Source organism: Coregonus clupeaformis, chromosome 30 (assembly GCF_020615455.1).
Source record: "Coregonus clupeaformis isolate EN_2021a chromosome 30, ASM2061545v1, whole genome shotgun sequence".
Taxonomy (NCBI): domain Eukaryota; kingdom Metazoa; phylum Chordata; class Actinopteri; order Salmoniformes; family Salmonidae; genus Coregonus; species Coregonus clupeaformis.
The window spans coordinates 51,497,745-51,525,423 of record NC_059221.1 but is presented as its reverse complement, the minus strand read 5'-3'; the positions used below and the strand labels follow the sequence as shown (position 1 = coordinate 51,525,423).

General features: G+C 47.1%; 1 protein-coding gene across 1 annotated transcript in view; it reads right to left on the bottom strand.

Moving 5' to 3' along the window:
* LOC121569517 (rho-related GTP-binding protein RhoN-like) overlaps window positions 1-26,174 on the bottom strand; it is a 51,114-nt gene extending 24,940 nt beyond the window's left edge. Inside the window, exons 1-2 of the mRNA XM_041880544.2 lie at window positions 25,807-26,174; window positions 25,159-25,246 (exon numbers count right to left, since the gene is read on the bottom strand). Coding sequence (XP_041736478.1) covers window positions 25,159-25,246; window positions 25,807-25,908 — 190 coding nt within the window. The 5' untranslated portion in view covers window positions 25,909-26,174. The remainder of the gene's footprint in view (window positions 1-25,158; window positions 25,247-25,806) is intronic.
* Between the last annotated feature and the right edge of the window lie 1,505 nt (window positions 26,175-27,679).

The window sequence follows — 27,679 nt, the reverse complement described above, 5'->3', positions numbered from 1 at the left end:
TTTGCTGGGTGCAGGAGCAGCTGAGAAAGAGGCCATTGTAATGGCTTCCAGCAAAGAGACGGGGAAAGAGCAGGCTTTGCCCAGAAGTCGTCTAATGAGCATACGGCAGGGAGTCCACAGCAACAAACACAGGCTGATTAGACCACATACACACACACACAGACACAGATGCAGACGCCCACATTCTCAAAAACAGTGACTGATGCATACTGTGCTGGGTCCATAGAAACAGTAGAATCAAACTAGCTACAGCTCATACACACACAAACACTCAAATATACAAATGTGCTCACACATACCCACTCTCTATTTCTCTCTAACACCCACAGCTGTTTTCCCCTTTAATACCACCTTCAAAGAGCAGCAAAAGATTTCAACTTGTGCTGACTGAGTATCATAGCAACCTGCAGCGATGCAAATGGCTTCTTTGTGCAGCCCTGAAAGGAGGTAAGAGACGGAGGGAGCGAGAGAGCAGGGGAACGAGGGAGAGGGGAAAAGAGAGCGAGGACGGAGTGTATCCGCAAGGAGCTGATGCATTGATGGCAAAGAGGTAACCAAGAGGAGAAGGGGAGGGAGGAAGAGGAGAGGAAAGCGAGGGGGATTGAGGCTCTTGGTCCTATAAGTGGTTGAGAGGACATTAGAGCTTTCACTGCAGATGTCCAGAGTCTTTAGTAATGGGGAGGTTTGGCCTCTAGCCTTCCACTCAAGCAAACCTCATGCTCGAAAAACATTGCTTACAGAGAGAGAAAAACACTATGTCTTGCCAGACCGGACACATTTAGAGAGGGCTTGTACTGCAGGCTAGTAGATGCCATTCCAGGACGTTATTTAGTGCATCTAGAAACAATATCCTTTCATCATGTTGTACAAAGGATTCTGCTGGGTTGGTCTCTTTCCCCTCCATTAGTTCTAAGGTTTGAGCACTGTGGGTGTTGTACTTTTCCCAGTCTGACACACACACACCCCTTACACACACACACCGATAAAGAATCTGGTGGTCTGAAATAGAGTGTGCTATGTCAGGTTTTCAAAGGCTCTAAAGCGCAGGTGGGACAGTGGAGGTGACAGCGGGTTAAATGGCAATTAACCCCCCCCTCTCTCTTCCTCTTTCTCTTTCTCTCTCTGGAGGAAATAGAGCCTTTGAAGGGCGATGGCTAAGCCCCGGTGCAAGGATCTGACTCAAAGCCCCACTGTAGTGGAGTTAATGCCTGTGTCTCTCCCACTTGCAGGTTCAAAAGCAGGGCTGTCTGCTGACAGAGCAGGCAGGGGACAGAGGGGGACGTGGCCGCCAGCCGAGAGCTGGATTACTGTCTGTCTTCTCTGAGCCTCTGGGGATATGGAGATGAAGCCTCCTCTTTTTCTCTTCTCACCTCTCCTCTCCTCCCTCTCTGCATTTCATCTCCTGCTGTTTGATCTCTCTCTCTCTCTCTCTCTCTCTCTCTCTCTCTAAATATATATATTTGTTTCTGTCTCTGTCTAGACTAAGCTGTGTTCTTTTCATGTCACTCTCTCCCACCTTCTTTGTCTCACTATGGCTCGTCCTGGTCCCTTTGCAGAAAAACAGCCCCAAAGCATGATGTTTCCACCCCCATGCTTCACAGTAGGTATGGTGTTCTTTGGATGCAACTCAGCATTCTTTGTCCTCCAAACACGACGAGTTGAGTTTTTACCAAAAAGTTCTATTTTGGTTTCATCTGACCATATGACATTCTCCCAATCCTCTTCTGGATCATCCAAATGCACTCTAGCAAACTTCAGACGGGCATGGACATGTACTGGCTTAAGCAGGGGGACACGTCTGGCACTGCAGGATTTGAGTCCCTGGCGGTGTAGTGTGTTACTGATGGTAGGCTTTGTTACTTTGGTCCCAGCTCTCTGCAGGTCATTCACTAGGTCCCCCCGTGTGGTTCTGGGATTTTTGCTCACCGTTCTTGTGATCATTTTGACCCCACGGGGTGAGATCTTGCATGGAGTCCCAGATCGAGGGAGATTATCAGTGGTCTTGTATGTCTTCCATTTCCTAATAATTGCTCCCACGGTTGATTTCTTCAAACCAAGCTGCTTACCTATTGCAGATTCAGTCTTCCCAGCCTGGTGCAGGTCTACAATTTTGTTTCTGGTGTCCTTTGACAGCTCTTTGGTCTTGGCCATAGTGGAGTTTGGAGTGTGACTGTTTGAGGTTGTGGACAGGTGTCTTTTATACTGATAACAAGTTCAAACAAGTGCCATTAATACAGGTAACGAGTGGAGGACAGAGGAGCCTCTTAAAGAAGAAGTTACAGGTCTGTGAGAGCCAGAAATCTTGCTTGTTTGTAGGTGACCAAATACTTATTTTCCACCATAATTTGCAAATAAATTCATTAAAAATCCTACAATGTGATTTTCTGGATTTTTTTTCCTCATTTTGTCTGTCATAGTTGACGTGTACCTATGATGAAAATTACAGGCCTCTATCATCTTTTTAAGTGGGAGAACTTGCACAATTGGTGGCTGACTAAATACATTTTTTCTCCACTGTATATACACATGTTCTGAAAGGCCCCAGAGTCTGCAACACCACTAAGCAAGGGGCACCACCAAGCAAGCGGCCCCATGAAGACCAAGGAGCTCTCCAAACAGGTCAGGGACAAAGTTGTGGAGAAGTACAGATCAGGGTTGGGTTATAAAAAAATATCAGAAACTTCCCACGGAGCACCATTAAATCCATTATTAAAAAATTGAAAGAATATGGCACCACAACAAACCTGCCAAGAGAGCGCCGCCCACCAAAACTCACGGACCAGGCAAGGAGGGCATTAATCAGAGAGGCAACAAAGAGACCAAAGATAACCCTGAAGGAGCTGCAAAGCTCCACAGCGGAGATTGGCGTATCTGTCCATAGGACCACTTTAAGCCGTACACTCCACAGAGCTGGGCTTTACGGAAGAGTGGCCAGAAAAAAGCCATTGCTTAAAGAAAGAAATAAGCAAACACGTTTGGTGTTCGCCAAAAGGCATGTGGGAGACTCCCCAAACATATGGAAGAAGGTACTCTGGTCAGATGAGAACAAAATTGAGCTTTTTGGCCATCAAGGAAAACGCTATGTCTGGCGCAAACCCAACACCTCTCAACACCCTGATAACACCATCCCCACAGTGAAGCATGGTGGTGGCAGCATCATGCTGTGGGGATGTTTTTCATCGGCAGGGACTCGGAAACTGGTCAGAATTGATGGAATGATGGATGACGCTAAATACAGGGAAATTCTTGAGGGAAACCTGTTTCAGTCTTTCAAAGATTTGAGACTGGGACGGAGGTTCACCTTCCAGCAGGACAATGACCCTAAGTATACTGCTAAAGCAACACTCAAGTGGTTTAAGGGGAAACATTTAAATGTCTTGGAATGGCCTAGTCAAAGCCCAGATCTCAATCCAATTGAGAATCTGTGGTATGACTTAGAGATTGCTGTACACCAGCGGAACCCATCCAACTTGAAGGAGCTGGAGCAGTTTTGCCTTGAAGAATGGGCAAAAATCCCAGAGGCTAGATGTGCCAAGCTTATACATTTACATTTTAGTCATTTAGCAGACACTCTTATCCAGAGCGACTTACAGGAGCAATTAGGGTTAAGTGCCTTGCTCAAGGGCACATCGACAGATTTTTCACCTAGTCGGCTCGGGGATTAGAACCAGCGACCTTTCGGTTACTGGCACAACGCTCTGAACACAAGAGACTTGCAGCTGTAATTGCTGCAAAAGGTGGCTCTACAAAGTATTGACTTTGGGGGGGTGAATAGTTATGCACGCTCAAGTTTTCTGTTTTTTTGTCTTATTTCTTGTTTGTTTCACAATAAAAAATATTTTGCATCTTCAAAATGGTAGGCATGTTGTGTAAATCAAATGATACAAACTAGGAAAAATGCCAAGGGGGGTGAAAACTTTCGCAAGCCACTGTATATGACATGATTCTCCATGGCGGAAACCTTCAATCTTCTTCCTTCTATATCTGTTGTCCTCTCTCTTCTCCCATCTCTCCCTCTCTCTCTGTCTTTCCTCCCCAGTTAGTGTCCAACTGAGGAACAAACATTTTCCAATGAACTACTGTGTATTCCTTGTTTATGATGTAACCAATTCTTTGAGTTCTGTTTGCTGTACAGTACTTAAGACTTTATTTTGTCTTGGCCTTTGTTAGACAGAATATGTATCTGTGATTGATTGTCTATGTACAAGACAAGCACACGCTTTCTCTGGGTTTGCTCAAGCATAGCCTCCCTCACACGAGGAATGATGAGTAACGATGAGTCATTACGAAGTGGTACGAGCTGTTAAGACAAGTTACACCAAATAACACCATTCAAACAGACAAGGGGCATTTAAAGACAGCCAGGAGAACAAAACACTTTGTGTTTCACCCCCTCCACCACTTACACCTGTTAATGCCAACCACATTAATTTTAACATCCCCTTTCCAACGCCCAGCTTCACGTCACATCTTGAGATAAATTCTCTGTTGTTGCTCAGGGTATGTGAAAGCAGAGCAAGTGTCACGCCCTGGCTCTGGAGACTCTAATATATTGAGCCAGGGTGTGTATAGTCTATGTGTGTTCTAGGTTTCACTTTCTGGTTTTGTAATTCTATGTTGGCCAGGGTGGCTCCCAATCAGAGACGGCTGTAGCTCGTTGTCTCTGATTGGGAGTCATACTTAGGTAGCCGTTAGGCATTCTTTTGGTGTGGTTTCTTGTTCGTATTTGGTTTGTGTATTACCATTGACTGTCACGTCATCGTTTTGTTGTTTTGATCGTGTGATCATTCTCTAAATAAATATGTTCGCCTTCAACGCTGCGCCTTGGTCCTCCTCTCTCACCGACGATCGTGACAGAAGAAACCACCAAGATTTGACCAAGCAGCGTGTCCAGGAGCCATCGCCAGGGAGATCTCTAGCAGATCTCCTTCGCCTCCTCGACTGGGTCAAGCCGAGTGAGGAAGAGAAGGGCTTGACATTGAGGCAGAAGGGCGAAAGGCTGGCGAGGGACATGGAGACCTGGTCCACGGGTAGGAGAGACGCCCAGAAAATTTTTAGGGGGGGGCTAACGCCGTGGACGACGGGCCAGCAGGAGACCGCGGCAGAGCGGCCCAGCGGATTGGCAGAGGAGGCCGCCAGGTTACGGGGGCCACTGGGCGAAGAGGGGGTGGAAGGTGTAGAGGCACGGCGAGAGGTACTGGGGTGTGTTACCAGTCCGGTCCGGCCCATTCCAGATCCCTGCGTAGGACCAGTGGTGTGTGTCCCCAGTACGGTCCGGCCTGTTCCTGCTCCCCGCACCAAGTCAGTGGTGCGCTTCGTCAGCCCGGCTCGGCCCGTTCCTGCTCCCCGCACCAAGTCAGTGGTGCGCTCGTCAGCCCGGCTCGGCCCGTTCCTGCTCCCCGCACCAAGTCAGTGGTGCGCTTCGTCAGCCCGGCTCGGCCCGTTCCTGCTCCCCGCACCAAGTCAGTGGTGCGCTTCGTCAGCCCGGCTCGGCCCGTTCCTGCTCCCCGCACCAAGTCAGTGGTGCGCTTCGTCAGCCCGGCTCGGCCCGTTCCTGCTCCCCGCACCAAGTCAGTGGTGCGCTTCGACAGCCCGGCTCGGCCCGCTCCTGCTCCCCACACCAAGCCAGTGGTGTGCGTCGTCAGTCCGGCACGGCCCGTGCCTGTTCCACCGGTGGCTGGTCCGCACAGGTCAGATGCTTCACGCTGGAGCTAGAGCAATCCGCTCCACCAGTGTGCAGTCCAGCTCCGACAGCGGGGCCAGACCGGACCAGGGGTACTTTGGGGGGTTGGAGAGGGAGCGGGGATCAGGCCCGAGCCGGATCCGCCGCCTAAGCGGAGTGCCCACCCGGTACCTCCCTGTGGTATTTGGTGGGCGCGGTCGGAGTCCGCGCCTTTAGGGGGTACTGTCACGCCCCTGGCTCTGGGGACTCTAATATGTTGAGCCAGGGTGTGTATAGTCTATGTGTGTTCTAGGTTTCACTTTCTGGTTTTGTAATTCTATGTTGGCCAGGGTGGCTCCCAATCAGAGACGGCTGTAGCTCGTTGTCTCTGATTGGGAGTCATACTTAGGTAGCCGTTAGGCATTCTTTTGGTGTGGTTTCTTGTTCGTATTTGGTTTGTGTATTACCATTGACTGTCACGTCATCGTTTTGTTGTTTTGATCGTGTGATCATTCTCTAAATAAATATGTTCGCCTTCAACACTGCGCCTTGGTCCTCCTCTCTCACCGACGATCGTGACAGCAAGGGTCCACAGGGAAGGGAGTAGAGGGTAAGGGGGTATTTTGGAATTAAGAAGACCTGGGAATATCCGGTTTCACTCCCTGAAGAGATTATGTGTTGATCCGGTTAGAGGGGCCAGATTGTAAGGAAGGCCGCCCCATCCCTGGTCCTTCACAGCACCTCAGAACAGTCCACAGCTGAGACACGGCTAAGGCATGGAGGCATGGAGGAGGGAGGAATACTGCAGACTGCAGGCATGGTGGTGGCCAGTGTTCGGTTGCTTCACAGACAGCTGGCCTGTAATTCTGAAATTACCTTGGCCTAATGGATTCAGCTCTGAAGAGGCACCGCTCTCTTCTCTCGCTCACACACAATAAAAAAATCCCCCTCCTTAGATTCCCTTTCACCTGTAAAACACCATGCATCACATTCTTTTATAGTCATCTCTTTTCCATCTCCTTCTTTCCTTGGCTGAGGGAAATTCATTTGAATTCTGGAATACTACTAAGAGTGGGGTTATTTTCGTCCAAGGCTGTCTGTTTGATATTAAATAGTTTGATCTATCACAGTCACATAAAAGACAGCTTGTAAGAGGAAAAAGACATCCTCTCCACTTCTATCTCTCCCTCTTCCCCCCAGCCATCCAAGCGCATCCCTATCATAGCCCTATCCATCTTTGGCCCACTCTGTAGGGTCCCTAGGGAGGGCTCGAGTGGAGATGATGGGCACCATTTCCCTCTTTCCTTTGAGTGCACTTCCACTCCCCACAAAGACAGCAGAGAAAGAAAGAGAGTGATAGAGAGAGAGGGAGAAAGAGAAGAGAAAGGGAGAGAGAGAGAGAGAGAGAGAGAGAGAGAGAGAGAGAGAGAGAGAGAGAGAGAGAGAGAGAGAGCAACTGATCCTGTTTTTATATAAAGTCATCCATAAATGATGGGAGCTGTGGAAGGGAAGTGGGAGAGGATGCGGGTTAAGGGGCCAAGGGGGTAAGAGACAGGCCCAGCCGTATCCCCTTACACTGAGAGAGGGTCTCATCCAGTGGAGGTGGTGAGGGATAGGAGCGAGCTAAACACTAGACCTGGTAGCCATGCGGTGGTGAGGGCGACGGCCAGTCACCGTGCTGTTCGTAGTGCAGTGAACAAAGCTGGTGCCACGGCAAGTTATGCTGCTGTGCTAGGCTTGCCTCCCGGAGGGACAGGCCCGGAAATTCCATGTCCCAGAGTTCCCTGTGTGAGCTGCTTCCTGCCAGCCTGGGAGACCAACACTCATTCACTGCTGGCGGAGGATAACGAACAAGTGTTTCAGGAAAGTCTGAGAAAATCGGATGACACTCAGAAACTCCAAAGTAAGCAACAGACTAATCCTAGTTTCAGCCCATACTGTTACTGTTTGCTCTTTAGTTGACTCCATTTAGGATCAATAATGCTCCACTGTGGCACTGGAGTCATAGGATCATACAGAGGATCACATTACTATAGGTCAATGAAGAGTCATGGTTAGAATACACTTCCTGTGTATGAACTAATGGTTTGAATACACTTCCTGTGTATAGGCCTGTGTCTTTGGCTGTTTATTCTTGACTGGTTAATGTCTAAATAATATGTGTGAGTATTTCTGAGTATCTGTGAAAGAGATAGAGAGCGTGTGTGAAGTACAGTTTGTAAACAGTCAGTGTATGTGTGAGTAAGTGAATGTCTCCCATGGGACCGGAAATCCTTCCCTCAGGGTTAAAAACAAGCCTGACCCAACACATCAAAGCCCAGAGGGTTGGGCTCAGAGGGGTGGTCCCAGATCCAGATGTATACCTCTCCTCCTTCTGTCCCTTCTCCCACTATTCACTGTCACGAAACATGATCCCCTCTTAGCTCTGAGAGCATTCTCTGAGACACAATGGCAGGGGTGACAGGGTCAGGGCAGTTGGCATTCCCATGGACTAACACACGCACACGCAATTCTTTTTATATTTCACTTCCTCTGTTCTCTTCTCTCCTTGTGAACTCTCTCTAATATGTCTCTTTGTCTGTGATTGTTTTCAGGGGGATTATTTTGGGATTGTTTGACATTTGGCTTCTGGATAAAATTGGGCATCAGATGCCTGCATTAAGGTTGCCATGTCTATTCTCAAGCTTCTTTTGTCTATATATGGTGTCCAGCAGTAGATAGGGTCGGCGGGTAGCCTAGTGGTTAAGAGCGTTGGGCTAGTAATCAAAAGGTCACTGATTCTAATCCCCGAGCAGACTAGGTGGGGGAAAAAAATCTGTCGATGTGACCTTGAACAAGGTCTGGATAAGAGTGTCTGCTAAATTTACATTTAGTCATTTAGCAGACACTCTTATCCAGAGCGACTTACAGTTAGTGCATACATTTTTTTTCTCTTCATACTGGCCCCCCGTGGGAAACGAACCCACAACCCTGGCGTTGCAAGCGCCATGCTCTACCAACTGAGCTACACGGGGCCTAAATGACTCAAATGTAAATAGGCTAGCATGTGTACAAACCACTGGTACTGAATGTATCTAGCAGGATGTACTAATCATTAGTATGTATTTTCCATAAGGTCGATAGGTTCAGTACACATCCCTGCATTCTGTATCAGAAAGTAGGCTGGCCCTCTTTGAAATCCCGTAGACTCGATGCATTGCACTCTTTTTACTTGTAAATCCCTCCTGGATAAACTTCAACCGTACCTTACTTCATTGTTAACTTATAGACATAAGAGATACCAGACCCGTTCTCAGGGATGACTAACTCTGGAGATCCCTTTGATCTCCACTGAGTTAGTTTTTTTGCATCTTACTTGTGGAATCATCTCCAAGGCACTTTAAAATTGGATGAATTGGTGCCTCTGGGAAAATTCAAAAGGCTGATTGAGTATTATTGATTAGTATTATTGATGTGTACAGCATATTGATGTGAATATTAATGTGTACAGCATATTGATGTGAATATTGATGTGTACAGCATATGTATGTGTATTATTGATGACTATTATTGATGTGTACAGTATATTGATGTGTATTTTTGATGTGTACAGTATATTGATGTGTATTATTAATGTATATTATTGATGTGAATATTGATGTGTACAGTATTGTCACGCCCTGACGTATGGAACTCTTGTATGTTGAGTCAGGGTGTGGAAATCTATGTGATGTATTCTATGTTTAGGATCTAGGTATTGTATTTCTATGTTTGGCCGGGTGTGATTCCCAATCAGAGACAGCTGTCGCTCGTTGTCTCTGATTGGGGATCATACTTAAGTAGCCTGTGTGCCTACCTATGTTGTGGGATCTTGTTCCTGTGTTTGGCTTGTATTGTGTATAGCCTTGGACTTCACGTTACGTTGGTTTGTTGTTATGTCGTGAGTGTTTATTCGTTAATAAACATGTTCGCATACCACGCTGCACCTTGGTCTGACCCGTCTCTCAACGATCGTGACAGAAGATCCCACCAACAACGGACCAAGTAGCGTGCCCAGGAGCAGCAGACACCCTGGACACAGGTGGGGAAGAGTTTTTGGACATGGGAGGAGATTTTGGCAGGGAAAGGACCCTGGGCGAAGGAGGAGGCCCAGGCAGGAGAGAAACACAGAAGGCATCGGCCGAGGAGGAAGCCCGAGAGACAGCCCCAATAAAAATGTTTGGGGGGGCTAAAAGGGTGGTCGGGGATCGATAGAGAAGAGCCCTCGTGGGGGCTCGTGGGGGCTCAAGGAGGAGTCCTCACTGGAGGAGGACTGGGCGCGGAGAGTAAAGGACTGGTACAGTCGTAGACCTCCAGCGCCGGTTCCCAGTCCGGTACACCTTGTGCCTGCTCCTCGCACCAAGCCAGTGGTGCGTGTCGCCAGCCCGGTACGCCCCGTACCTGCTCCCCGCACCAAACCAGTGGTGCGTGTCGCCAGCCCGGTACGCCCCGTACCTGCTCCCCGCACCAGGCCAGTGGTGCGTGTCCCCAGTCCGGCCCGGCCCGTTCCTGCTCCTCGCACCAGACCAGTGGTGCGTGTCCCCAGTCCGGCCCGGCCCGTTCCTGCTTAGATTCGAGGCGTCGGGTGGGAGGCCTGCAGTATCTCGTGGAGTGGGAGGGGTACGGTCCGGAGGAGCGGTGCTGGGTCCCTAGGAGGGACATCCTCGATCCCTCCATGTTGAGGGATTTCCACCGTCGTCATCCGACTCGCCCCGCACCGCGTCCTCCTGGCCGTCCCCGAGGCCGGGGGGGGGGGGAGCCTGCCCTCCTCCTTGCTCGGGCAGGCTGCGGCGTTCGTCGTCACCAGAATACTAGCTGCTGCCGATCTATGTTATATGTGTCTATGTTGCACCTGTTGTCTAAGTCACACACCTGTTTCCCATTTGTGTAATCACGTCTACCCTATTTAACCCAGGTGCTCCCAATGTGTCTTGTGCGTGGTTGTTTTTCGTTTCGTGTGTCGTTTGGTGAGCGGGTTAGTTCCTTCCTGCGTGGAGGTATTGCTGTGTTGTTTTCTTTACTTAAGTTCAGTAAAGTACGTTTTCCTCGAGTTCTGTGTCCTGCGCCTGACTTCGATCCACCGCATTACACTGAAACCCGTTACAAGTATATTGATGTGTATTATTTTATGTGTCCAGTATATTGATGTGAATATTGATGTGTATAGCATATTGATGTGCATTATTTATGTGTATTATTGATGTGTACAGTATATTGATGTGTATATTGATGTGCTTTTGATGTATATTGATGTGTATGCAGGGCTCAGTCATTTTTAAAACAGACCTTGGTCTCAGCATCCCTGTCGAAATAAAGATTAAATAAAATAAAAAATATAATAAGTAGTATTAACCTAAGTATGTAAGAGCCATATGTGCACCAATCATCATTATGTGTCCTGAAGTGAATATGTTAAGCAGATTGTATGTTAAGCCCCAGTGTCTAGCACCCCGCAGTGAGTCTACAGTCATATTTAAGAGAGGCGGTACAGAGATGTATCATAGGGCCTTTGTCTGTCTGTGACCAAGGTCAGACGGTCATACAGAGATCACAGAGATCATCAGAGAGCAGAGGAATCAGAAGGGAGGATGTCATTAGAGATCTGTCTGGATGGAATCCCCCAAAAGCCGCCACGTGACTAGATTAGGAGCTGGGAGGCAGTGAGAGGGCAGACGAACAAGGAGAGGAACAGGGGCAGGCGGGCAGTGGGCTCACCATGGGGCTGTGTAGTGTACCATTCATATGGACACAGCACATAACAAGCCCAGAGAGGAGCATGACCTTGGGTGTACCGTCTGCCTGTTTCCTTTGTGTTTTTAGGTTATTCAAAAAAGTATGTACGCGGGCATGTGTGTGTTTGTGTGTGTGTGTGTGTGTGTGCATGCGTGCCTGCATAGTCGCATCTGTGTGCGTGCGAGCGTATGTGCGAGGGTGTGTTGGACATAAATTGGATATTCTGTGTCTTTAATTATAGGCTGTGTGTTCCTGTCAGTGAGGCTGACTGGCCCTCACACAGCTCCTACCCACCCTCTGCTCCTCTCCTCCTCTCCTCCTCTCCTACATAATGTCGCTGACTCCAGGTCAGAACAGAGCTATGCAGACTAATGAGCTATCACAGAGAGGGAGAACACGGGACGGAGAAAGAGGAAGAGAGAGAGAGAGAGAGAGAGAGAGAGAGAGAGAGAGAGAGAGAGAGAGAGAGAGAGAGAGAGAGAGAGAGAGAGAGAGAGAGAGAGAGAGAGAGAGAGAGAGAGAGAGAGAGAGAGAGAATGATGGTGGTGGAGAAAAAGAGAAAACAGAGAGAAGGGACACGGTTCATTTTAAAACACCCTCATAGTCGTGAAACTAGCCATGTCAGACCATTTTCTTTCCTTCACGTTTTCTTCATCTTTTCCCTCTTTCTCTTGTCCAAGGTCTGATTGTCTCTCTGGCTGAAGCATATGGGCACCCAGGTCTCCTCCAACACACTGACCCTAGCGTAGTAGTTAGTGTTAGTGACTCAGACCAGAGAACCCCAAGGCTCCAGGGGGAGAGTCAGAGACACGTACCCAGCCAGGGGCCACTCTGAGCGGGTAGACATAAAGCCCTGCAGCCTGGACCCTGGCTCTCCTACAGGCTCTCCAGGCCTCTGGGTGGCTACACTGTCACAGACACTCAGTGAAGCAGTGTGCGGTGAGGTGGCTATGGGATCTATGAATAAGATATCTACTGTACATGTCCACATGCTGTATATCCACAGTCACCACATGTTAGGGTGCAAGATTTCAGTAATTTTCCCCAAATTCACAGGTTTCCCAGAAATCACAGTTGGAAGATTCCTGGATTCAGTATGGAATAAGCAGGAAATCTACGAATCCTCCAACCGGGATATCTGAAAAAGCTGTATTTTGGGAAAGTTTCCAGAATTTTGCAACCCTTCCACATACAGTGAGGGAAAAAAGTATTTGATCCCCTGCTGATTTTGTACGTTTGCCCACTGACAAAGAAATGATCAGTCTATAATTTTAATGGTAGGTTTATTTGAACAGTGAGAGACAGAATAACAAAAACAAAATCCAGAAAAACGCATGTCAAAAATGTTATAAATTGATTTGCATTTTAATTAGGGAAATAAGTATTTGACCCCCTCTCAATCAGAAAGATTTCTGGCTCCCAGGTGTCTTTTATACAGGTAACGAGCTGAGATTAGGAGAACACTCTTAAAGGGAGTGCTCCTAATCTCAGCTTGTTATCTGTATAAAAGACACCTGTCCACAAAAGCAATCAATCAATCAGATTCCAAACTCTCCACCATGGCCAAGACCAAAGAGCACTCCAAGGATGTCAGGGACAAGATTGTAGACCTACACAAGGCTGGAATGGGCTACAAGACCATCGCCAAGCAGCTTGGTGAGAAGGTGACAACAGTTGGTGCGATTATTCGCAAATGGAAGAAACACAAAAGAACTGTCAATCTCTCTCGGCCTGGGGCTCCATGCAAGATCTCACCTCTTGGAGTTGCAATGATCATGAGAACGGTGAGGATGTCATGAACCCTGCGTCCTGAGTCAGTTCCTGCCTGTGTTGCCGTTTTTTCTGCTCTGAATCTCCTGTTTCCTGAAGGTTCTTGAACGCTCCCTGCCTGGTTGCCGGGCGACGTTGCTAGGCGGGAGATCTCCCGATTACCCGCACCTGCATCTCATCAGCGATCTGCACACCTGGTCCTGATCATCACCCTTCATAAGCTCTGACCTGACATCCATTCCCTGCCGGATCGTTAGCCATGAACAGTATGTTTGTCAGCGTATCAGCCTCTGAGTTACTAGCGTTAGTTTTGTTGTTTTGCACCTTGTTGGCTTGCCGTGTACTTACCTCCATTTGTTTCTATCTACAGTCATTCTCCCGGAACCTTCACCCAACCCCTGCCTGGTTGTCGGCGGCTGCCGAGCCATTATTGGATCTGCCACTGCACCTCCACCAACTCATCTCCGCCGCCCGCTCTGTCCCCTGGATTATTCTGCATCGTCTTTTGAATCTGTTAATAAATACTCACCTTCGTTCAACTCACCTTGTCCTGGTCTGCTTCTGGGTTCTGGCTTAGAAAACCGTGACAGAACGATCCGGCCAGATTCTGAACCCATGCAAGTGGGGCGGCATGGGTTAACCAAGGAGGAGCGCCAACATAGACGTAAGACCAACCGCTGCCTCTACTGTGGTAGTTCGGGACATTACATCTCCACTTGTTCCCAGCGGCCGTCAAACTGCTCGGCTCGCTAAAGTTGGGAGGACTTTTAGCGAGCCAGTTTCAACCTCTCAATACCCCTGTCAGACCCCGTTTCCCGGCTACCCTCATGAACAGGAATCAGAGTTTAGCGATTAACGCTTTCGTCGATTCAGGTGCCGATGGAAGCTTTATTGATGCCGACGTGGTGGAACAGCTGGGGCTTTCCAAGGAGCGATTACCGGAAGCCATTGAAGCTACCACTCTGAACGGCAGTAGTCTGGCACGTATCACGATGAGGACTGAACCGGTTAAGATGCTGTTGTCAGGGAATCATTCTGAGGTTATCTCATTCTTCATTCTGCCTTCTTCCCATGTTCCTCTGGTCCTTGGATACCCCTGGCTGAAAGAACACAATCCCACGTTCGATTGGGTGACTGGCAAGGTAACTAGTTGGAGCATTGATTGTCATGCTAACTGCCTCAAAACTGCCTGTTCCCATTCTGTTCCCAGTCAGGTGATTGAGGCTAAACCCCCAGATTTGTCCCTGGTTCCCGAGACATATCACGATTTGGGGGAAGTGTTCAGTAAGCAGAGGGCTCTGTCACTCCCTCCCCACCGACCATATGATTGTGCCATAAACCTGTTCCCTGGAGCTGTCTATCCCAAGGGACGGTTATACAGCATCTCCCGACCTGAACGTGAGGCTTTGGAGACCTACATAAAGGAGTCCCTAGCTGCTGGTCTCATTCGTCCCTCGTCATCACCCCTGGGGGCAGGATTCTTCTTTGTGAGTAAAAAGGATGGCTCTCTTCGACCTTGTATTGATTATCGGGGGTTGAATGATATCACGGTCAAGAACAAGTATACCCTGCCCTTGATGAGCTCTGCTTTCGACTCCTTACAGGGTGCTACTGTGTTCACCAAGCTGGACCTACGCAATGCGTATCATCTGGTCCGGATCAGAGAGGGGGACGAGTGGTTGACTGGTTTCAATACACCGATGGGTCATTTCGAGTATCAGGTGATGCCGTTTGGACTGACCAATGCCCCAGCAGTGTTCCAGAGTATGGTGAATGACGTCCTGAGAGATATGATCGGTCTTTTTGTGTTCGTTTACCTGGATGACATTCTAATCTTCTCGAAGGAGCCTTCCAGCCACGTCCAGCATGTCAAGCAGGTTCTGCAGCGATTGCTGGAGAATCGCCTGTTTGTGAAGGCCGAGAAGTGTGAATTTCACGCCCACACTACATCCTTCCTCGGGTACATCATCTCCAGGGGAGAGATTAGGATGGACCAAGAGAAGGTTAGGGCGGTTCTGGATTGGGCCCAGCCCGGTACGAGATTGCAGCTCCAGAGGTTTCTGGGGTTTGCGAATTTCTATCGGAGATTTATCCGTGATTACAGCCGTGTGGCCGCTCCTTTAACTGCCCTGACTTCTAGTACCAGGACCTTCAGTTGGAATCCTGAGGCGGACCGAGCTTTCCTGGATTTGAAGAGGCGATTCACCAACGCACCGATTCTCTCTCAACCTGACACGGCCCGTCAGTTCGTCGTTGAAGTGGATGCGTCTGATGTGGGGGTTGGCGCCATCCTGTCCCAGCGATGCTCCACTGACGGTAAACTCCATCCCTGCGCCTACTACTCTCGTCGTCTTTCGTCTGCGGAGAGGAACTACGATGTGGCGCCACTGGTTGGAGGGGGCGGAGCAACCGTTTATTGTCTGGACTGACCACAAGAATCTTGCTTACGTGAAATCGGCTAGACGTCTCAACTCCCGTCAGGCCAGGTGGGCTTTGTTTTTCGGACGCTTTAATTTTTCCCTGACGTTCCGACCTGGGTCTAAGAACGGCAAGGCGGACGCCTTGTCCCGGATGTTCTCCAAGACGGAGGAGAGTGGGGCCAAGACCGAGACGATTCTTCCCCGGAACTGTGTCGTGGGAGCAGTTATGTGGAGGATTGAGGAGGAGGTTATGGCGGCCCTTCAGACGCAGCCCGGTCCCGGTAACGGTCCACCCGGTCGGTTGTTTGTGCCTGAGTCGGTTCGTTCTGCTGTCCTCCAATGGTCCCACGCCAGCAAGATGGCTTGTCACCCTGGCGTGGCTCGGACGATGGCGTTACTTCGCAGACGATTTTGGTGGCCTGCCATGGGAGAAGATACTCGGAGGTTTGTTGCTGCCTGTCCAGTGTGTGCGCAGAATAAGAGTGCCAATCGGCCCAGCTCTGGACTTCTTCACCCCCTCCCTATTCCCCGGCGACCATGGTCGCATCTGGCCCTGGACTTTGTCACTGGGTTGCCCTCTTCTGAGGGGAACACGGTCATTCTGACTATCGTGGACAGATTCAGCAAGTTCGCCCACTTTGTGCCCATTTCCAAGCTTCCCTCTGCCTCTGAGACGTCCGAGATCCTGGTTAGGGAGGTTTTCAGTGTCCACAGGTTGCCCAGTGACATAGTTTCCGACCGTGGTCCTCAGTTTACCTCTGCTGTCTGGAAGTCCTTCTGTTTGGCCATTGGAGCTACAGTCAGTCTCACCTCTGGTTTTCACCCCCAATCTAATGGTCAGGCGGAGAGAGCCAACCAGGAGATGGAATCCACGCTACGCTGCCTTGTCTCCTCCAACCCCACCTCCTGGGTCTCTCAGTTGCCTTGGGTTGAGTATGCCCACAATACTCTCCCTACATCTGCCACTGGGATGTCTCCCTTCCAGTGCCTGTATGGCTACCAACCTCCCTTGTTTCCTTCTCAGGAGAAAGATCTCTCAGTGCCCTCTGTTCAGGCCCACATTCGTCGTTGCCACCGGACCTGGCATCGGGCCAGAAAGGCCCTCCTTAGAGTTTCTGACCGGTATCAGCTCCAGGCGAATCGTCGCCGGATTCCCGCCCCCACCTATACCATCGGAGATAGGGTCTGGTTGGCTACACGGGATCTTCCTCTGCGGACTGAGTCTAAGAAACTGTCACCGAAGTTCATTGGTCCGTTTGTGGTGGAGAGAGTGATTAATCCTGTTGCGGTTCGACTCAAGTTACCTAGAACGCTCAGAGTCCATCCCACCTTTCATGTCTCCTGCCTCAAGCCTGTTCTCCTCAGTCCTCTGTTGCCCCCTCCGCCTCCTCCTCCTCCCCCTCGGATGATCGGAGGTGGTCCTGCCTACACGGTGCGCCGCATTATGGATTCCAGACGGCGGGGCCGGGGTTTCCAGTATCTCGTGGACTGGGAGGGGTATGGTCCTGAAGAGAGGAGTTGGATTCCTCGGCGTCAGATCCTTGATGCTGACCTCCTTCGTGACTTCTACCGCCTCCATCCTGGCGCTCCGGGTAGTCCGCCCGGTGGCGTTCGTCGGAGGGGGGGTACTGTCATGAACCCTGTGTCCTGAGTCGGTTCCTGCCTGTGTTGCCATTTTTTCTGCTCTGAATCTCCTGTTTCCTGAAGGTTCTTGAACGCTCCCTGCCTGGTTGCCGGGCGACGTTGCTAGGCGGGAGATCTCCCGATTACCCGCACCTGCATCTCATCAGCGATCTGCACACCTGGTCCTGATCATCACCCTTCATAAGCTCTGACCTGACATCCATTCCCTGCCGGATCGTTAGCCATGAACAGTATGTTTGTCAGCGTATCAGCCTCTGAGTTACTAGCGTTAGTTTTGTTGTTTTGCACCTTGTTGGCTTGCCGTGTACTTACCTCCGTTTGTTTCTATCTACAGTCATTCTCCCGGAACCTTCACCCAACCCCTGCCTGGTTGTCGGCGGCTGCCGAGCCATTATTGGATCTGCCACTGCACCTCCACCAACTCATCTCCGCCGCCCGCTCTGTCCCCTGGATTATTCTGCATCGTCTTTTGAATCTGTTAATAAATACTCACCTTCGTTCAACTCACCTTGTCCTGGTCTGCTTCTGGGTTCTGGCTTAGAAAACCGTGACAGAGGAATCAGCCCAGAACTACACGGGAGGATCTTGTCAATGATCTCAAGGCAGCTGGGACCATAGTCACCAAGAAAACAATTGGTAACACAATACGCCGTGAAGGACTGAATTCCTGCAGTGCCCGCAAGGTCCCCCTGCTCAAGAAAGCACATATACAGGCCCGTCTGAAGTTTGCCAATGAACATCTGAATGATTCAGAGGAGAACTGGGTGAAAGTGTTGTGGTCAGATGAGACCAAAATCGAGCTCTTTGGTATCAACTCAACTTGCCGTGTTTGGAGGAGGAGGAATGCTGCCTATGACCCCAAGAACAACATCCCAACCGTCAAACATGGAGGTGGAAACATTATGCTTTGGGGGTGTTTTTCTGCTAAGGGGACAGGAAAACTTCACCGCATCAAAGGGACGATGGACGGGGCCATGTACTGTCAAATCTTGGATGAGAACCTCCTTCCCTCAGCCAGGGCATTGAAAATGGGTCGTGGATGGGTATTCCAGCATGACAATCACCCAAAACACACGGCCAAGGCAACAAAGGAGTGGCTCAAGAAGAAACACATTAAGGTCCTGGAGTGGCCTAGCCAGTCTCCAGACCTTAATCCCATAGAAAATCTGTGGAGGGAGCTGAAGGTTCGAGTTGCCAAACATCAGCCTCGAAACCTTAATGACTTAGAGAAGATCTGCAAAGAGGAGTGGGACAAAATCCCTCCTGAGATGTGTGCAAACCTGGTGGCCAACTACAAGAAACGTCTGACCTCTGTGATTGCCAACAAGGGTTTTGCCACCAAGTACTAAGTCATGTTTTGCAGAGGGGTCAAATACTTATTTCCCTCATTAAAATGCAAATCAATTTATAACAATTTTTGACATGCATTTTTCTGGATTTTTTATAGACTGATCATGTCTGTCAGTGGGCAAACGTACAAAATCAGCAGGGGATCAAATACTTTTTTCCCTCACTGTATACAGCTATTACTTCTAATCTATATGTAAAAGAGGCATGCAGGACTGCAGAGGCTCTTCTCCAGTGGGGTTGGAGGTGCTCCCAAACAAGAGCCAGGTACGGGGAGCCGCAAGGGGGGCCAGGGAGGTGCTGGATTAAACCCCCCCCACAATGCTGACCCCCGCCAGGGACTCAACAGAGAGCCAGATCACTACCCTCTGTCCAAAAATACCTCCACACGCATTCCAACAATGTCTGTCCTTCTGTCTGTCTGTCTGTCTGTATGCATAGACCTGGCAGTAGCACGTGTTTATTTCCAGCTCCTGTTCAAATGCATCATTCATGGTAATTTGGTACTTTCCATTATATAAGACTATTAGTTAGGGGTGTAACGATTCGTTTTAACAACGATTCGATTTGTATCACGATTCGTGGTTGTCGATACGATTCAAGGACGATATTGGTTCATTTAGAACGATACGATCCGAAACGATTCAGTGACTTGAAATCGATTCAGTAACTTTTTAGCCAAAAATTCAACCAGTGTGACTGAAATAAATACCTGGATACTGGACAGTGCAGGTGAAGTTTCCTAGATTCCTGTTTCTTGTAAGGACCGCAATGGTGGCTTGATAATTTCTCGCTCGTCGGCTTCTCCTCTGTCGTCCGCCATGCTATGTTTTGTTGTCTTTGCGCCTTTGCGCTGCTGCTGGCGCGGGGCGATGACGTCGCGGATAGGCAGACTGAATCGAGTAATGTTTAAAGCCTTTATCATTAAAAGTGCTAAGAAAAAACATCCATATAAAGTCTGACGTGCTTAAATCCAATGGGTTATTTCCTAGTATCGATACAATCGATTTATTACATTTTAAAACGATGTTAGATTGATATATGTTGTCCAAAAGGCCAACTCGCCGAGCACAGATCGATGTAGTTGGATCATAGGAATATAAATCGATACATCGATGTAGTAGATGGATCGTTACACCCCTACTATTAGTGATGGCCTTTGGTGTTTTGGGTTGTTTTATGAATGTTGAAACACAAAGAAACATACCATTTTACAATGTGTTGAATAAGATATGTAACAATATAGGCAGTGTTTGTTAGACAATGGAAGTAAGCTTAATGGTGCTATGGTGAATAGGGTGAATATTTTACTATGGGTTTTCCTAACTACTTATTTTTAAGTGCTCTGATGACATGTTAAAGTTAAGTAGTCCTGACATGCCTTTTCATGTCCTAAATATAGTCTGGGTATTCACCATTATATTAGGAATACAATGTTCTCCATAATTGTGCTTCACTGAAACAATAGTTATAAAACGGACATAATGCAGTGTTTGACATTCCAATGGCAAGATAATGGTTGAGGAAATTATCATAAAGCCTTTTCAAACAGATAAATTGGGCGAGAGGGGGGATGGGTAGTTCATCTGAAATGTGATTGCATGCGCGATCCAAACACCTTTCTCATAAAATAAATCCTCTGGGGGTCAACAAGGGTCACTTTGAACCCACAACAACCCTTCATACCACTCATTTCCACTCACACACACACACACACACAGGTGCACAGTACACTCACTGGCTGTGCCTAACCAACGGATGTGCCTGCTATGTGCTAATCATAATAAAAACAGGTTTGAGTTTCGGCAGTTCTACCCCCAGGCAGGTCAGGAGACTAGCATTAACTGCTCAGTGTAGACTAGTGCAGCTGTGTGAGTTAGTCAACAGGATATGCTCATCCCTTTTCAGGATACTGACAATAAAGATTTAACTTTGACATTAAAGGGGGGTAAACAAATGTACTACGATTTAAGGGTTGTGATAGATTTAAACTTAATGCAAAACAAACAAAAGCTTTGTAAAAATAAGTGCAGGTATGAGAAGAATATGAAAACGTATGAGGATAGCATCACAGTAAGACGAGGAAGGGCAAACTAAAGGCTGACTGATGCAGCATATCATTGAGGTCATCTTCCCCAGTCATCTCTGTATAGAACTGTAAATCAACATGGCAATCCAGGCGAGCTGCTCATCTCATCTTTCTGCTTTCTGAAGCACATCCAGCTACAGCCAGCCACAATAGAGTAGAGTAGGGCTGTTGGTTTAATTTCATTTCTGTTTTGGGTTGTAGCTCATGCAGTTGCTATTAAAGATGAATCAAGTGGAAAGGGCTAGGGAAGGGAAGGCTAAGCTTGTTTATACAGGGCTCTTATGCCCTAATGGTCCACTGCACTGAGAATGTGGCTTTTAGCAAAAGACAAAGTCACCAGGAATGTTGAAAAGTCACTGTGCATGTGATGGGAGTGTGTGTGTGTGTGTGTGTGTGTGTGTGTGTGTGTGTGTGTGTGTGTGTGTGTAGTGGTTGTGTGTAGTGGTTGTGTGGGTGATGTTAGGTGTTTGAAGCTATTTGTCAGTATCTCTCAAATCAAAAATATATCACACCACTAATTACAGAAACACCTTTTGTGAGTAAAGGTGTTATAGAATAATCATTATAATACATGTGGATGGCCCAGTCGGCAAGTGGATAATTGTTTTTAGAGGTATTTGGCATTGCCTAATGCCTCTAAGGAAATTAGAAATCATTCAAAATATGTGGGAAGCTACAGTATGACTAAGAATGTTCTCTGACCCACAACACATAAGTCAAGGCTTTCACTTTTAAGATAGGAATCAGACTTAGTCAATCAGAGAGCATAAACAGAGATGTAACTGTGGTGTGGGACTGTGGGAGAAGCCTGACTGACTGTCATGAGTTACTTAAATATTCCCTGGGACAGTCCTGGCTGTGCTGTGAGTGGGAGAATGTTCCAGGCCTGACTTGGATGAGATCGTTCCCATGCTGCAGCACCACCATATTGGGAAGAGGCACAGTACAGGGGGCATGACAGTTTTGGCTGGATGAATACTCAGACTGGCTGACGAGCATCATAACCCATGACCGTGAGCACCCAGTACTGGTCACTGATTGGTGCACAGACCTATTGTGACCCAGTGTCAGTTAGCTTGGCCAATCACAGCTTGGAATGGGGTTAGGAATGGTGACATTTGAACTCAAGGAGCAAGGCTTGTCAGTCATCGCTGTCTTTTAATACATCAGTCCTCGTTACTGTTATTTAGATACACAAATACACAGATGCCAAACACAGATAAACAGACATGCATACACAGAATATGCCCTCTCCCACAATACACACACACACACACACACATATACAGACAAACATTCTCATTTGCATTCTACTCAATCAGTTTCTAATTGACTTAATCCTCCAGATGGTCCGTAGCGTAATGCAGGGAAAATACAAAGCAGCTGCGAGTTTCCCTCTGTTCTGGACAGCCATAATGGCCCTGTTTCTGCCTTTTTAAAATAAACATCCTATTCACTAAGACACCAGTTCACACACACACACAATACCTAGACACAGTCATGACCCTAATTAGATCAACACCTCACCTCTGTTTTCCTCCATCCTGTGAATACTAGAACCTCTGCTGGTCTGGAGAACAACAGATCACTGAGGCTAAACTAATCAATGGTCTACTGCCACACTAAAACAATAGGCACCGTGACCTTGTTAATGGCAATACACGTCCTACCAAACTCACTGAGACCTATCAGACCACAGAGGCTGTAAAAATGGAATTGAGGAGGCTAGACTTCAGCTCCTGAAACAGAACGCACCTCAAGGACTAATAAATAATGATTAAATCAGTGATATTCAGAGACCACGGTGAGTCTCTTCTGTTCAACTAATATGTTATTACTAATACAGTCTCCATCGTATTACCCCCCACTAACTATGTCGATGGCAGTGTTAGTTGGCAGATGGAGTGACACCAACTGAGCTGATCCTGGTAAAAAAATATTTAAAAAATATGCCATTTAGCAGACGCTTTTATCCAAAGCGACTTACAGTCATGCATGCATACATTTTTTTTTTTGTGTATGGGGATCGAACCCACTACCTTGGCGTTACAAGCGCCGTGCTCTACCAGCTGAGCTACAGAGGATGGTACATTGCTGAGCTACAGCTGAGCTACAGCTGAGCTACAGCTGAGCTACAGCTGAGCTACAGCTGAGCTACAGCTGAGCTACAGCTGAGCTACAGCTGAGCTACAGCTGAGCTACAGCTGAGCTACAGCTGAGCTACAGCTGAGCTACAGCTGAGCTACAGCTGAGCTACAGCTGAGCTACAGCTGAGCTACAGCTGAGCTACAGCTGAGCTACAGCTGAGCTACAGCTGAGCTACAGAGGATGGTACATTGCTGAGCTACAGCTGAGCTACAGCTGAGCTACAGAGGATGGTAAATTGTTACACAGAGCTACTGTTGGGTGGTTATAGACAGTGGTGTAAAGTACTTAAGTAAAAATACTTTAAAGTACTACTTAAGTAGTTTTTTGGGGTATCTGTACTTTACTATTTATATTTTTCACAACTCATCCCTACTGCCTCTGATCTGACGGGCTCACTAAACACAAATGCTTGATTTATTACATTTACATTTTAGTCATTTAGCAGACGCTCTTATCCAGAGCGACTTACAGTTAGTGCATACATTTTTTTTCTCTTCATACTGGCCCCCCGTGGGAAACAAACCCACAACCCTGGCTTTGCAAGCGCCATGCTCTACCAACTGAGCTACAGGGGACATTATAAATTATGTCTGAATGTTGGAGTGTGCCCCTGGCTATCCGTAAATTTATAAAACAAGAAAATTGTGCCATCTGGTTTGCTTAATGTTAGGAATTTGAAATTATTCATACTTTGACTTTGACTTTTGATACTTAAGTATATTTTAGCAATTACATTTACTTTTGATACTTAAGTATATTTCAAACCAAATACTTTTAGACTTTTCCTCAAGTAGTATTTTACTGGGTGACTTTCACTTTTACTTGAGTCATTTTCTATTAAGGTATCTTTACTTTTACTCAAGTATGACAATTGGGTACTTTTTCCACAACTGGTTAAAGATTACAGGACTCTTTCTACAGACCCTGGTCCTGTGCTACACATGGGTAAGTTATAGTGGCCATAGCTGTAGTTGATGAAGGCCAGCAGGGGGTCTACTACATATGCAAATGCTTCTTCACAGTAATTATATAGTGGGTCCAGATAGTGGCCATGCAGCCAGGCAACTGGAGTGGAGAAGACACATGGTCCCTGGCAATACACTGCTGCTGCCAGCGCACATGAGAGGGGGGAGGAAGAGTGAAAGGGCAGAAGAGGGGGTTACGAGAAGGGAAGAATAGAAAGAGATGGATGGAATTAAAATTATGGGAAAAAGAAGGGCAGGAAGTCAGAGGCAGAAACCTGACCTAAATGTTTCTCTCTTTATTTAAATGTTTGAGTTTTTTTTTTTTTTACCATGGACGAACATCCGTTAACTAATTTACATCTGGAGTGAAAACATGAGCATCTGTGTTTTCTACGAACCAAGGGGTAAATAGGCAGGCAAGTGAGCACACACACTCTTGAGTGTAACTTGCTTGAGGCTGGTAGGCCGGGTGGGTGATATCATGTTTGTAGATGGAGTAAAGGGAGGGGGGTTATGGTCTCTTTACTGAAGATAAAAGGCTAATCACCTTTTTTTACATTTACATTTTAGTCATTTAGCAGACGCTCTTATCCAGAGCGACTTACAGGAGCAATTAGGGTTAAGTGCCTTGCTCAAGGGCACATTTACGTCATTTAGCAGACGCTCTTATCCAGAGCGACTCACAAATTGGTGCGTTCACCCTATAGCCAGTGGGATAACCACTTTACAACATCACCTATCGTCAGTGATGATCAAAGGGTTTAGATATGGACAGACAGAAGCACAACCCTGCTACCATTACAGAAGCCCCCCCGGTCCAAAGCTATGGAGGAGATAAGGAAGACTTCCGACCCACTGAGTCCTGCCTCCCAGCCACAGAGGCCTCTTCAGCCCTCACTGACAGACTCAAGTAGATTGGATGGGTTGAGAGATCATTCCTGTGGGCCAGTCACTCAGTCAGCCATTCTGCTTCAGCCCCCGTCCCTCCCCGACCTCCCTAGCAGTCTTCTGGCCCCTGGACAGAGCATGGGAACAGCCCAGCCCCACACAGCGCTCCGCACAGAGAGGAATGCAAACAGAGTGCAGCGCTGAGAGAAAGGAGTGGCACTGGAGCTTTTCAGCAAAGACAACAATCATAAATAGCAAATGCCCAAAGCAAAAGTACGCCAGTCAGTCAGTCATAAGTTGGCATGGTCAAAGCAATTAGTCAGAGAGATGACTGCTTGAAAACTCAGAAATGATTGAAGCAGCCCTCCCACAGTCGCAGACATGGACTGTTGTCACTGCAGAGCGGAGCAGCCAGAGGGATTGATTTGTCATCAGCCTTTAGGAGATAGATGCAGAGAGCAGAAATAGTATTACCTGACGTGTCCCACATGTTCAACTCAATCCTCTGTTTGTCGATTTCAAAACTGGCTGTGTAGTTTTCAAATACTGTGGGGACATAGTTCTGAAAAAAGGGTGCATGTTGATTAGTAAAGCACGAATAGCATAGGCTTAACATAGGTCAGACGTTAAATTACTTAAATGTAATGTATCATACAAATATATAGACTATATTAAAACACTGTTGGCAATAACACCCAGATAAAATATTAATCAAAAGGGGAAACTGAATACACTCCGAAATACATTATATGAGTCTATATTGTTTAATCACTAATAATAATGGCAATTTTGTATTTAAAGGTGCTCATTATTTCCGTCTTTCGGCTTTCCGTCTCTCTCTCTCTCTTTCTCTAGAGATTGCCTAACGCAGGTGCGAACACACCTCTGGCTCATAATTTAAATCAAGGAATTTGGGGTGAAATTATTAGAATAAAGAAACCCTGTCGTTCTATTTCATTTTGTGTCTCTCTTGACATTTATTTTTGCTTCATTCACAAACTGCGATGAGTTCCATCGACCCACAGTACACATACCACTCTTAAATGATCCAGTTGCCTGTTTTCAAGTGTGGACAGTCGTGTTCATAACGCAAGACTTCATAGCCTATATCAGGACACTTACCTCCGGATAGCAGTCCTTCGCAAAAACATGTAGGAGCGCCGTTTTACCACATTGCGTATCTCCGACCACCACGATCTTACAGCGGCTGCCTTGACTTTCCATCTTTGTCAGTCAGTGTGTCTGTTCTGGACGCGGATCGGTTTCATTCACCATCCGATGTGGATATAAGGTCAGACTGGAACTAAAGGAAAAACGAGCAGGTACATGCGCCGGTTGTGGCGCGCCCTCCTATGTGTCCTCCCCGGGTTGTCCTCCCCTGTCCACCCCGTGCAGCCCTCGGTTCCCACGGTTACACTAGCTATCCTCTAACTGCTAGATCACACCGCCTTGATCGCCTCAGCACTCAGCAGCAGCATGCGGTTCCCTCCCTTCAAACTCTACTTTTTAATTGGCCACGCCTTGCCCATACACGCGCCCAACGAGAGCGTGTTGGTCCTCGTGCCTCTCTGTGTTCATTTACTTGTTTGATAGCTTGTCTCTTTACTTGTCCAACAGTGACACACGTATTCATTATTTGTTGTCGAAAGATGATTCATATTATGATTGGGCTACATCTCCTGGCCTTTATTTATAGCTTTGAGGATTGTGTTTAGATACACATTTCAACGAATGTATTGACTGTTTATTACATAGTTATAAACTGTTAAACTAGACTCATAATTAGCCTAACAGTTTATAAACGGCTTATAAACCCTTTATAAATGATTTATAGGTCTAAAGTATGTGTTAATGGCAGTGTCATATATATTCTCGAAACAAATGAAAAGGAAAGTATTTTTGTATGATGCATTGTAGGTAGGCTACAACTATGGGGGGTGACGCGTGTATGGTGTGATGGATCATGTGCCTGTTCTACCAGGGCAGGGTGGTGACCAGGGTTTTAGTAGATAACTAGACAGTCATCACTGTAGCTTGAATCATCATGTTGGGGAAGTTGAAAGTCTTAACCCACTCAGCCCAACCCTGTCTTTATACATATCAATGGATCACTTGCACTTCCCTATCAAAAACTCGAATTGCCTCATTTGGAAGCTCTTCGACTGAAACGTCCATGTTTCAGGTACTGTTGTTGTTTCAAGTGAGATATAAATGTCACCTGAGGCAGAACGGTTTATAATTCACTGAGGTCACGTACTTGGTGTTACTTACTTTTTTCTACAGGCTTTTACTGCCTCCCTTTGGTGAGGAGTGGTATTTTATTTTTTAGGAAAAGCAACCCACCCTGAGCCACCAGCAGTAGAAGTGTGTGCATCTTCAGAAAGATTACTGAACCAAGAAGATACTGTTTTGGGGTGTTTCAATGGGCCTAAATTATTAGTATAAGTAATGTATAATATAAATGCAGCAATAGTGTTTCACTTTGTATGATACAGGCTACCTTTAACTTGTAAAAACCTAGGCATTACTGAATTCCACCAATACATATCTTCTTTAATTCAACTTTCTCAGCATGCAACTCCACTCTCTGATACAAGCTTTTATTTTAACCAGAGTTCAACACAATGAGCTATGCAGTGCTTCTTCTGAGCAGCAGGTGGACACAGAGCTCAGTCTCTCTCTGGTCCAGCGGTGGCAATGTATGAAAGTAACTTTTCCAGTGTTCCATATTTCTTTGAAATATTACTTATAATTAGAAACAATATGAGTGAAATAGCATTCCTTCCCAAAAATTGAAATTAAATATTTTTAAAAACAGCTTTTCTACCCCTGCTTGGACTGGTCACAAACAATGGAATGGTGTGGGAATATCCAGTGCCTTCAGAAAGTATTCAAATTTTTTACTTTTTCCACATTTTGTTGTGTTACAGCCTGAATTTAAAATTGATAAAATTTAGATTTTGTATCACTGGCCTACACACAGTACCCCATAATG